Raw genomic sequence first — 13,246 nt, 5'->3', positions numbered from 1 at the left:
GCCTGGTTAATACAGTGAATCATTCTAATGGGTGCAGTTAGCACAGGGTTACAGAGCCAACAGATCTTCCCAAAAATATTTTTATTGTGTTTATAAAGGTCTGTTTGGGTAGACTTGCAGAAAAAGCACTACTTTTGGTAAAATAAATAATGTTGGTCTGAGGGCGGCATTTGGTAGCTATAGTTTGTAAAACGTTTTATTGCTTGAAGTTTACATTTTGACTTGTATACACTATGTAAAATAAACGAATTTACCACATTGTCCTCTACAGTAGAACAGCGCATTAGTTTATTTGTTTTTGGGGCAATTTTTGCTGGGTAGAATAATATAATAGATTCATGGGTTATCCATTGATCCAATGATTATCTGTGTTATCTTGGTTGACATTACGCTAAGTGGGCGTGTCCCGGATGTGACGCCGGCTTTGCCGGAAACTTTCGTAATGTCACGTCAGTCACGCCGCACGTGTCTCCCCTGCAGCAGCCGAAGATCATGAGCGCTCTGCCCTTGCAAACATCCAGACCGTGCACCGGGGACAAACACGGCAGAGCGGCTCTATTCACCGCACTCTAACCGCAAACATCCATCACGCGGACACGGGCACGGTGCGGGGGCTTCTCGGGGCTGACGCAGGCTAACTGTTAGCTAAAGGTGCGAAGCGGCTGCTGCAGACACGAGGAAAGTTCTGGTTCACTTGAGACGATCCTGCGGAGATCACTTGTCGCTCTCACACAGGGAACGGGGCAGGTTTTGATCCACGCGGTTGATCCCGGTGAAGTAGACATCTCCGGCGCGTGTCATGGCGGAACTCCTGATCAGCGGGCAGACGGGCTACGTACCGGAGGACGGGCTCAGCGGGCAGCAGCTTTTCAACGGAGGAGACGGACTCACGTACAAGTAAAGAAAGCACCTCCACGCACACGCGACACGCCGTGGCCACGCAAGGTCATGCACGTTTGACCTCTTGCATCTTCTCCAGCAGGTGTATTTATGATCGGTTTGAGTGTAAATCAAGTGTTTCCCATTAAAGTGTCAGCCATAGTCTGTAAATAAGATTAACACAAAGCCGGTTAGGCCTTTACTTTACGCTTGTAGTATTGACTCCAAGTTTGTAAACAAAGACATGCTAAAATTTTTGATAATAATGGAGGAAAAAGTGATTTCAAATGGGAAATTGACACTAAATCTAGATGGTTCTGGTAAATAGAAATTCTCTGTTTTATAGTAACACATTTTAGGTTTTACTGGACAAATACCCACTGAAGTGTTGACACCTGCTGTGGTTTATCATTATATTTACAGATATATTACACATTTTAGCTTGAGTTGTACTTTTTTTTTTTTATTAAGCTCAAAGTCACTTTTAAGGCTCTTCCATTATGTTGTTGTAGAACATTCAGATCTGATGTTGGCTAATCTTTGAAAATCCTTTTTAAATGGTCGACTTTGTTCACCTCCATCCCCACATTCTGATGACATAGGAACACTGTGAACATAATATGAACATAATAACCTTGTTTTATGTACAAAGTGTGCTTTTTTGATCGGTATATGTAATAAGTGACATTTATACTCGAAACATGTTATTAATACAATGAAAAGGTTCAAATAGGGACCACTTTTGCCACCAGTCTCTTGCCTGACCAGCCAGTCCCTCCTACATTCTGTTTAAAGTTGTCTGCTAAACGTGTTGGGACTGTTAAACCAGTCTCTATAAACTTGTGGTAAACATTCTTGATGATCAACGGCTTAGTTCTTAAGAAAAAGTTATTAGTCATCAAACACCCTTCTTTTGGAATGTTTTGATCATTATAATCATTGGTTTCTTATTCAAACTTTGATGCACCAAATGCCACCTCCATTGAAAGTCTTTTCCGTTTGCAGCCTGCCTCGGTCTTCAAACTGTCTAAATCAGTCCAAAAACAAAAGGAGTGAAAGAATCCTGACCAAACTGGAGAGAACTAGCCCCAAAAACATGGAATAAATGTACTGCGTGGAGACCTAATAACCTACTTTCACAATCCCTCTCAGTTTGAGACCGCCTGGTTTAAATTAGCACTGTTAAATCGCTCTACATTGTACCATGTGACGTTACTGTGGGGGTCCGCCACCTGCTTGTCTTCGTGGAGATGTTCCTGCATTGACTTTAATGTTGTATGTGTGGCACTTAACACTTCTGTCATGATTGTATTCACTTACAGGAGTTTTAATTGGGTTAAAAAACTGTACTTTTACTGTGAGTGAGCTTGCCTCTGCACAGATGTGTCTTGTAATCCACGATGGGTACGTTTAATGCGATACTGTGGAATGTTCGAGGCAAAGCAATGTCATCTCCATGGAGACGAGTAGTTGTTAGAGGTCTGCAAAATGTAAACGTTACAATAATATTTAAATATCTTATGATTATTGAAGGCCCGAAGTCACTGGGATAGGCTCCAGTCACCCGCGACCCCGAAAGGGAACAAGCGGTAGAAAATGGATGGATGATTATTGATGAAAAGGTGGGATGTTGAGCAAGGAAAATGATTAAAAAATACCAACAGCAATATCGGTGTGCATTTCCACCGACCTCGACCAAAAAAGGAATTTGTTGTTGGCCCGTGAAGCGCGAGATGAAATAAGGTACGGTCACATATTTAACCTTTGCGTCGCCATTTGAACTGCTGCGGGACTATTTTCCTCGCACAACATTTGAGAGTCTTGAGTCACATGAGACAAAACATGAATGAGCCGCATTTTACTCCTGACTCGTATCAGTTCTGGTGGTTGAAGAGCCCAGCTTGACCTCTGGTTTTGAGTGGGTTTATGTTTCTTTTTTACTATTATAGGTGTCAAAATAATTCACTTTTCGCACCTAAACATTTGCACTTAATAGGAATAAAATGGCCTTAATTTTAGCACTAGTAGCACTTAAAACCAAATCACCGTTTACTATGATTTAACGGATTGTACAATTTAGCTTCTTGAGTGAAAGAGTGAAAGGTTTTTGTTAAAGGATTAGTTTTGAATGGCGGTTTAATCGTGTTATGATTGATCCGCAATTTAGCCCTCAAAATATTAAGTATAGTTAGGCGATAGTAACGAAAATTCAATTAATCTTTTTTAAATGTATTATGGGTTTTTTGTTTGTATAAAAAAATGTCTTTTGGGGGGGGGGGATGAGGGGCAGATGTAGGCTCTAAAAGTGCAAAAATATCCCTTTTAAGTTTGCTTAATTTAAATTGTTATTGTATATTCTTTTTTACATCCAATATTCAAAATTTGCATAGCTTCAAAACAACATTTATGATACTACCCACTTCTAATCCATCCATCCATTTTCTACCGCTTGTTCCCTTTTGGGGTCGCGGGTGACTGGAGCCTATCCCAGTGACTTCGGGCCTTAGGCGGGGTACACCCTGGACAGTGGCCAACTTGTCCCAGGGCCAACCCACTTCTAATATAAAGTATAAATGTGATAACTGTTTGTTTATCCAGAAGCAGTCCAATTTTAGACCCGTTTTGATTTGGCTTTTATAAATTAGTGGCTTAAATTATGGTTCAATCAATAATATGAAGATCTTTTGGTTTTGAGATATTGAAGAAGGTTCTGGTTCTCGCAAGGCAGAGTCGGGCGCAGGACTTCCCGTTCCCTTCCACACACGCGTCCAGAAATAGACCAAAGGATCATGGCCCTGGACTCTGCTCCCCCAATATGCTTTTTAAACTTCAAATCCTCCGAAGACTAGGTGGAGTCGCGGGAATTAAACATACGGGAAACGTCTTCTCGTTTTGTTGCGTTTCGTTCATACATTACGCTTGACGGTTACAAAATTACGTGCCAATTACAACTTTCAGGGTCTCAGAACCACCACTACAACATATTATGACTGTAAAATAGTTTTTTTGCTTTTGCATCTTCTTCCGAACCATTTGTGCCTAAAACTGTCGTGTCTCTTTCCTCAGTGACTTCCTGATTCTTCCCGGGTACATCGACTTCACAGCAGAACAAGTGGTGAGTGGTTTCGCTGTCAACACATCCGCTGACCACACCATCTGGTACTGTGAGGCTATTCAGTTATTTTTAATCAACAGTGTAAACCGTGTATGCCAATAATTTCAATACAATACATTTAAAAACATATAAGTTGCATTTTTGAGGAAATGTATTTGATACAGTCCAAGACCAAGAACAGACATTTAATCTTGAAATGTAATTTAAAATAATAACAGATTAGAGAACATGGTGAATAGGTGTACGTATGCTAACGTAACACCTTCAGCTACATGACGCACAGACAACGAACTGTGGTAAGTGTCTGGTATGTTAACGTAACATATTAACAGTTATTCACATAACTATAGCATAAAGAACATGCTAACACGTTTACCAAAGCATCAGTATCACCCCAAATCACTAAATCCATTGAATTCTTCTTCCTCTGTGTCACTTCTAAACAGCTCTGCGAACTCCAGAGATAGAGGAAGTGCAGATTCTTCTTCTGCTTCACTTAGAGCCTTGAGCGCCCTCTTAAGATAAGATAAGATAAACCTTTAATATCCACACAAGGGGAAATTTCGTTGTTACAACGCAGTAGAAACAGGAGGAAAGGACAGATTATAACAACTTGTGGTTGTCGTGTGAAAATAACAAATAATATCACATAAGTCGCACCCCGACCAAAACAATGAAAAAGGTGCGACTTATAGTCCGGTAAATACGGTAGATGGTTGTTCTCGTAGTCCATAGAGAATAATTGGTCTTTGAGTGTTTGTTATGGCTGGGTTGTATATGTTGTCTTCAGAGTGTAGTTTCTGAAATGTATAGCTTTTAGGACTAAAAACAACAACTTCCTTTTGTATGATTCAGGACCTGACATCGGCACTGACCAAACGCATCACTATGAAAACTCCTTTTGTGTCTTCTCCCATGGACACGGTCTCAGAGGCCAGCATGGCTATCGCTATGGCGGTGAGTACGATAAACGCACTCTGCTCTTCTGCGTCCTCCTCCTGACAGCGACCAAACACTCCCGAGCCCGACCGAGCTCTTGATACTGCCTGGAATGTATAGTAACACGAGCTGAGGCCGCTCTCAGCAACAGGCTCTTGGGTTCAATGCTCGCTCAGATCATGTGACTTTTATATATAGGTTCAGGATTTAGTCTAATACAGACTTTGATAACAGTGAAAGGAGATAGTTGGTGAAAATGTTTATGTAAAAGCATTGTTTTGGTGGATCAAGCTGTGGTTTAATAATGGTTTTGTCTTTAGTCCCAATTTGGTGCTACAAAAGTGTATATTTTTCATTTGGTTTGTCCTGATAATGTCTCTGTTTTGTTATACTATATATTAGGGATAGGCCATATTGACAAAAATAAATATATTTTCAAAATCTTTTTTACGATAATCGGACAATACCGTAAAAGACGGACTATAGAGCGCTCCTGGATATACAAGCTGCTCCTCGATCTCTCTGTGAGCTGAATCCCCAGTGTCTGTCTCTTCACTTCTGCCTCTGGTCGAGTGAGCAAAAGAGAGCTTCCTGCTAGAGCGCCCCTAGAGGCCGTTAGCCCACCGCATCGATGCATAGGGTTCAACGCATTTGATAATAAAGTGGCTTATAAGCCGACTTTCACGGTATATATTGTCTGATAGAAATGTGTTTCTGTGAAATTAGTAACAGTCTTTTTGTCTTTAACTAAACCTCATCTGTCAAATTACCCACAAAAGTTAAGAACTATTGCTTTAAACTTAGAAGGATATGCAATTACCCTGACCCTTTTCCATCAGCTTTATTACACCCTATGTTCACATTTTGCATATCTTCAAAACAGTGGTCATATAAATGTAAAAAATATATAATAAATTAATGTTCAATTTGTTGCCCTCTTCGAAAATATAGTGTACATTTGACCTGCACATTTTAAGAATTTGGTTTTAATTTTGTCTAATCCAGACTAAGCGGTTGAAAACATGTTTCTTTCTGCAGCTGACCGGTGGAATTGGCTTCATCCACCACAACTGCACTCCAGAGTTCCAGGCGAATGAAGTGCGCAAAGTCAAGGTACTGCTCTCATCACACTCCAGCTGTGAAGCATCTGTTAGCGCCATGTTGTGGATGCAGCGCTGATGATGACCTAACTTCAATTCATTGTTTTTTCTTTCAATAGTGAATAACTCAAGACCCTTTCTGTCCCTGTTCCTTGCCTCACCTTTAGTTTACAAACAGCCCTCCCGTCTAGTGTCCTGTGCCTCACGTGAGCCCCCTGTGCCCCTCTTGTTCTTCCCCCGCAGAGGTACGAGCAGGGCTTCATCACTGACCCTGTGGTGATGAGTCCAGACGAACACGTGAGGGACGTGTTCCAAGCCAAGGCTCGCCACGGATTCTGCGGCATTCCCATCACCGACAGCGGGAAAATGGGGGGGAAACTGGTGGGAATCATCTCATCCAGGGATATCGACTTCCTGAAGGAGGAGGACCACGACCTGCTGCTCAGCGAGGTGGGGGAAAGGTTCAGTTAATGTCTTTTAAAAGTGAAATGCAGATCAAGTGTTTGCTTTAAGTCCAAACTCTAAACTGTAATTTGACTGAATATATTTTACTCTAACAATTGTCCCATTGTTAAATCCAGGTCATGACAAAGAAGGAGGACCTGGTCGTGGCTCCAGCAGGAATCACGCTGAAAGAGGCCAATGGGATCCTTCAAAGGAGTAAAAAAGGTAATGTATTTTCACACTCTTCTAAACGTAGCCACAAAAGTTACTATCCAACAATCATTCTGTTCGCTTTCTTTCCCAGGTAAACTTCCCATCGTGAACGAGGAGGGCAGCCTGGTGTCCATCATCGCCCGCACAGACCTGAAGAAGAACAGGGACTTCCCTTTGGCCTCGAAAGACCCCAGGAAGCAGCTGCTGTGCGGGGCAGCCATCGGCACGCACAACGACGACAAGTACAGACTGGACCTGCTGGTGCAGAGCGGCGTGGACGTGGTGGTCCTGGTGAGGGGCCTCTAGTGTTTGCAGACGCCACAATGTCTGGGGACTGTTGCATTTTGGTACTTTTAAAGGATAACCGGTTTATAACAGCAGTGCAAGTCTCTACGTTGCCTATGAAACTAGAAGAATGCCATAAAATACTATTACTTTGTGCTATATAATGTCACAACGCTCACCAGGCATACAAAGTTGCTATCAAAATTTAAAATGTATGCGTAATTGTAAATGAAAGTATAGAGTATATCAAGATTGAGATAATTTATTTCAGAATTTAAGCAGATTTGACTTGTTACCGAAACAAACTAACTTTAAATACCTTAAAATCCTTCTCACGGTTGTGACTGGCCGGTTACTTTTCTGACGCCGTGTCCTTTTCTCTCTCTAGGACTCGTCACAGGGAAACTCCATTTTCCAGATTAATATGATCAAATACATAAAGGAAAAGTACCCGGAGCTGCAGGTGATCGGAGGGAACGGTCAGTACACACTCGGACCACCAGGGGGCAGTTGTGTTGCATCTTCACTTTCTGATGTGTTTCTCCACGTGTTTGTTTTTTTACAGTGGTGACAGCGGCTCAGGCCAAGAATCTGATCGACGCTGGTGCGGACGCACTCAGGGTCGGGATGGGCTCTGGCTCCATCTGCATCACACAGGAGGGTCTGTCCCACTGTCCACACTCATACTTTATCATTGAGACAGAATTTACATACATTTAACACAAATCCACACCTCCTGAAAAAGCTGTAACTCGTCTCAAAGAAGAATACACTCTATAAAAGCGCATCATCTCAGAGAAAGATGACAAAACGGTATAACACTAGAACTGTGTTCCTCAAAGTACAATGTAGTTCAATATTTGACTTATTGAAGGTTTAAACTGGTTCAAAACAGGTGTGATTGACCTAAATCTGCATTCATGGAACTAGGGATGGGCCAATATACTTTAGGGAACAGCTTTCCAAATTAACCTTTTTATACATTCATTTTATTTATTTTTTTAAACAACCTATGCAAGTAAATGAACATATATACCAATACTTTACAAATGAATTATATTTTTATTAGCTCTGCAGCGATAAATAAAAAAATAAAAAAATGGTTGGTTTATTTTTATTTAATTCATATGAAACGGTGCACATCAATCATGTGTTTGTCCAACATGTAAACGTGCCAGAGTTGGCCTTGCAAGTTAGCTTTCATCTCTAGTCCCATTGGCAGGTCGATGTAGACAGAAATATAGGACATGACATAAGTACTATGAAGATCAGGGAAAAACAATACTTAAGGTCATATAAAAGCAGACACATAACATACAATGAAGAGAGACATGACAACAGACAAATAGCAATCAAAAATCCACAGTTTTAACACTTCTACTAAAGCTCTGAAATTATGTCATGTTCCTCAGTTGTGCATTTTATAATCGTTACCTGGACTCTTTACAGACTCAAAAGCACATCTGAAAACACCTTTTATAACTAAGACAACGGCATTATTATCTATAAATGTCAATTCATCGATAACACTCTTTTATGGATATTTAATCTCTATTTAGAAGCTTTCAGTCACCATATTCCAACTGTTATTTGGTGTCCAAAAACTCTTAACTGTACAATAGAAATAACGACCAGGAGCTTTACGTTCATTGTTTGTCATTGTCTTTTGTTTATTTATCTCTTTATCTCACTCCATTTGTCCATCTCTGTCCTTTAAACTCTTCTTCCGTCCGCGCCGCCGCCCTTAGCCCCGCCCTCTGTCCCTCCCGCCATAAAGCGCCACAGCCCCAAAACCCCAGCCACTGTTACAGGATACTCCAGTAAGTCCCGCCCACTCTGGCCTGCGCTGGACTCCCACTGGCCGTACTTACCGAGAGTGCCCGCCCACTTCACAGCCTGCTGCACTGATTGGCTAACGGCTTTGCATCAGTAGTGGTTGTGTCGAGGCCCTTACACACCAGACCCCCAAGTCACAGCAAATGTGCTTGGTCTACGTCACGTGATCTGCAGTTAATCCAAACCAGTCTGTGTGTTTTAGACTGTTTAGACTGATAGAGTCAAGAGTAAACATCAGTAAAGTGTTGGCGCTTACACTTGATTCTATCGTGGGGCACCAGCTGCTCCCGAGACTATTTTAGGAGGGATTTGAATGAGAAGGCGGTTGTTGATGTTTAAAACGATAGTTGAAATTGAAAGATCTGAAGCGTTTGGCGGGTTTCCCCTCTGGTGTGTAAAGACTCTGAGGTTTTGGGGTTGTGCCTGTTCTGTGTTCAAACTAATGTCAGACCGTCCACCTCGACTCACTGACCTGTCCCAAGTTCCACTCCCACACCGCCCCGAGAGTCGAGCTGCCGCTGCCGCCGCCGCCGCCGCCCACCGTCTGGCTCAGCTTTTGCCTGTAGTTTGTCACTAACTCGAAAGCACTTCAGTTTATTCCACCAAATGTTCTCAAACTCAAATGTAAATGATTCTGCACAAAGTAACTAAAAGTGATGTGTCAATAATCTGCTTTGACAGGCTTTTTGACTCAACATTTTCATCAAAGCCCTGGTACTAATCGATTAGGGGGAGACGATATGGCCTAACATTTGGTAACGTGATATAGCATTATAATACTTAACAGAAGCTTTTATAATATTTGTATAACTGGTTTAAGGATATTTCTCCTCACTTATTTTGTCTTTCATTATGGGAGTTGGTGCTGATGCATCTCTAGTTCCCGTTTAGCTGCAGTTTATGTCTGTTTTCCTTCACAACTGTGGGGAAAATCACCTGTGGCGCATTTGGAATAGTCACAACAAATGACAATGTATCATGAAGGATATGAGATGGCCCTACAATTAATACTAAAACGTTGACAAAAACTTAACTTACATTCTATTCTATTGTTTTATTATCACAGTGTTGTAGAAATTGAGCATTTTCCCTGGTATCCAAATTGAGTGTTTTGACAACACCATTACAAAATATATTTTCTCACTGTAAAATATCAAAAACATGTATATCTTTGAAGGCTCTGGCACAGATCTGTGTCTGGATCAAGTGTCTGTTGCCCTCTGCTGGTGAAATTCGGGAAGGAGCTTGTTTAAAATGTAAAAAAGTGAAATGAAGGGAATGAGTTTGATTTATGGCATTGTGTCCACACCCTTCAACCTACACACATTCTCATTACTCAAACTCTAATTAAAGGGGGGAGAAACTATTTGAGTTGTGTTGAAAAGTAGTTTTGCTTAATATGCTTCAAAAAAAGTCCTTTGCTGGTCAATCTGAAGTACTCTAACGCCTTCTGCAGTTGACCTCTCATCCCTCTCGCTCCTCAGTACTGGCGTGTGGTCGTCCCCAGGCCACCGCGGTCTACAAGGTGTCGGAATACGCTCGCCGGTTTGGAGTCCCAGTGATCGCCGACGGAGGCATTCAGACCGTGGGTCACATCGCCAAAGCACTGGCCTTGGGAGCATCCACCGGTAACACTTCAGTCAACATAAACTGTGGCCTGGGCTGCGTAATTGATCAAAACTTGAAAAAACAAATAACCCAATGTATTGTATTTTCTCTCAGTGATGATGGGGTCTCTTCTCGCTGCCACCAGTGAAGCTCCGGGTGAATACTTCTTCTCCGACGGAATCAGGCTCAAGAAATACAGAGGCATGGGCTCCCTGGACGCAATGGACAAGAACCTAGGCTCTCAGACCCGATACTTCAGGTACGGCCAACGCCAATACTGCTACTATCACTCACATCTCAAATAAATATTCCAATTCAAATACGGGACGGCCACAATTTCTGTCAATGTAATGATATTTATTTGTCTTGTTTTGTGTTTCCAGCGAGTGCGATAAGATCAAAGTGGCCCAGGGCGTTTCCGGGGCAGTGCAGGACAAAGGCTCCATCCATAAGTTTATTCCTTATCTCCTCGCCGGAATCCAACACTCCTGTCAGGACATCGGCTCCAAGAGTCTAACGCAGCTACGGTAATTACACCTCTCCGACAGCAGGGGGCAGCGGTCTCTGTAATCCGAACCACAACCATTTGGATGTAGTGGATCGGAGCAGTCTCCAAACTGCAGCGCTTGTTGGTTTTACCCAGGTCTGGAGCGCTTATGGTGTTATGGCCGACCAGTATTCACGGAAGTACTTTTGTTACTTAATCTTGTAGCAGGAAATCTTCACCGCGCACTTCCTCAAGGATAAAGCTCAATTCAGCACTTTTCAGATTAGCAGCGGCTTTGAGTTTTTACACACAAACCTGTTTCTGTTTCCGTCGGACCACAGTCGTGAGGCGCCGGTGGCTCAGTGGTTAGTGGTCCGATAATAGCATAGTAGTAATTCATACGCGTAAATGTCGACATTAACGAGCCTTTTCACAACCGATTTCTTTGCGTTATCCCAGTGATATTTGTAAGTATTTTTACCGTATTTTCCGGACTATAAGAGGGTTAGGGTTAGGGGAAAAAACATAAGTTGCACTGGAGTATGAAATACGGTTGCAAGTGTATAATTAACAAATAATATCACATAAGTCACTCCAGAGTATAAGTATAAGTCGCACCCCGGCCAAAAATTCGGTATGTTTGAAAATGCGGATTGTTACAGACGTAAGTTTATCTGTTTCTCAGCGTTCTCCTGATGACGTTAACCTTGCCCTTTCTCTTGAATTCAGGTCCATGATGTATTCTGGGGACCTGAAATTCGAGAAGAGGACCACGTCAGCACAAGTCGAGGGAGGAGTCCACAGCTTGCACAGGTTCAATCTCTTTTTCATTCTTTTTTTTACTTAAATGTATTCAGGTTTAATCTATAACCTTCCATCGCGTGGCTGTTCCTCACCTTTGTTCAATACGGACTCGTCTGAAATCGAGTGATCTATGTGGGCAATGATGGACAAAAGTTGCTTGACTCAGGGCTTTTGAGCAGCGTCATGACGTTGTAGTCTGTGCCGGCCTTTCAGTTCTGACCACAGTCTGCTTTTCAGTGTGACTTCCCTCATCGGGACGTTTGTGGTGTCTCGTTTAACGCTTTGAATTGCCCTGGGTTGGTGCAGAGCTGGGCAATTACGCAAACTCATCAATCTATGTCTTTTATTCCCATACTCTTGTTTGTGTGTATAATAGAGAGGGTTGGGGAGTGTGTCTAATATTTATAATATACACAGTACATAGCACCAATGTTAAAGTGGAAGCAATCTCTCTAAATACGAGGTTGTATGTATGCTTGGATAATGTTTTAAATTATAAAATGTAATTTTCTAATTTAATATGTTGGAATTATCAATTATTATAAAATGTATGCAGTGATAAAGTGATGACTTAATTTATGAAATTCCTGTCAGATTTCAAATTATGGATACCAACAAATATGAATTATTGACTACAACAGCAAAACTGTCTATATATTATAGATATTGATATTTATGAGGTCATAAAACAGGCCAGAAACGGCTCCGCTGCTTCACTTGCACATGATACTGCTGTCTTTTAAATGCATGCGTGAATATTGTATGGTTTTGCATAAAAATACTATAACATCTTGCCCAAGACAAATTGCCTCTCGAGGATAATGACGTTTATTCTATTCTATTGTATCTGTTGGGGGGGAAAAGTAAATGCAACTAACAATATTCCTCTTTTCTTTCAGTTACGAAAAGCGCCTTTTCTGAGACACTGCGTTTCCGTCCAAACCGAACAATATGCAAACATTTCACAAGGAACTTCTGAACTTGAGTCTTCCACCAGCTCCATCTATGCATCAAACCATGTGCACGTGTGAACCAGGGCTCTGCTGAGTGACAGGCGTCTGATGCAGCGTGTTCTGTCATAACGTATGTCCAATAAAGATGTGTTTTTCCATAACTGGACTTCTCTTGTCTGCTTTTCAATGGACTCATCTAGGGCGATTTCTTCTCTGACTCGACCCCTGCACAGCATTAGCAAAATAGTTCCTTCTTTCAGGATTATGACCTGAAGAAATAATGTGCATCTCGATCGCTGGCGGTGCAGTGGTTTAAGGCTTGGATGTGTGGTTGCTACGGCCACTGCGTTGTAGGTTCAATATTCAGGCCTTTATCCCGCGTGGGGCTTTTGTGTGAAGTTTGCATCTTCTCCCTGTGTCTGCGTAGGTTTCCTCTACCAGTGAAGACATGTACAATAAGCCTATTGTACGTATTGTAAGTCAATAAAAAGAAATTATAAATATGCATCAACGGACAGTTAATTTCACGTTTCACCTGTACATTGTGTGGATGAAGTTGGTGTGGAGGTTTTTCCCGGACTTT

At 41.8% G+C, this 13,246-nt stretch overlaps 1 protein-coding gene across 2 annotated transcripts; it reads left to right on the top strand.

Annotated features, from left to right (window-relative positions):
* Positions 1–441: 441 nt before the first annotated feature.
* Positions 442–12,829, top strand: impdh2 (IMP (inosine 5'-monophosphate) dehydrogenase 2). Of its 2 annotated transcripts, XM_072449362.1 has the most exons (15): positions 442–897; positions 3,946–3,994; positions 4,850–4,951; positions 5,972–6,046; positions 6,277–6,483; positions 6,615–6,702; positions 6,782–6,981; positions 7,364–7,454; positions 7,541–7,636; positions 8,724–8,795; positions 10,296–10,439; positions 10,534–10,678; positions 10,803–10,946; positions 11,636–11,719; positions 12,610–12,829. In XM_072449362.1, the coding sequence occupies exons 1-15, from the start codon at positions 800–802 to the stop codon at positions 12,629–12,631; spliced, it is 1,617 nt and encodes a 538-aa protein (XP_072305463.1). In that variant the 5' UTR covers positions 442–799; the 3' UTR covers positions 12,632–12,829. The 2 variants fall into 2 exon arrangements, with proteins under 2 accessions (XP_072305463.1, XP_072305464.1); XM_072449363.1 differs by lacking the exon at positions 8,724–8,795 and having other exon boundaries at positions 443–897.
* Positions 12,830–13,246: the final 417 nt, after the last annotated feature.

The sequence above is a fragment of the Eucyclogobius newberryi genome, unplaced genomic scaffold, assembly GCF_026437365.1.
Source record: "Eucyclogobius newberryi isolate DKJ021-1_F unplaced genomic scaffold, fEucNew1.0.hap1 SCAF_17, whole genome shotgun sequence".
NCBI lineage: Eukaryota > Metazoa > Chordata > Actinopteri > Gobiiformes > Gobiidae > Eucyclogobius > Eucyclogobius newberryi.
This window is presented reverse-complemented; position numbering and strand designations above follow the sequence as displayed.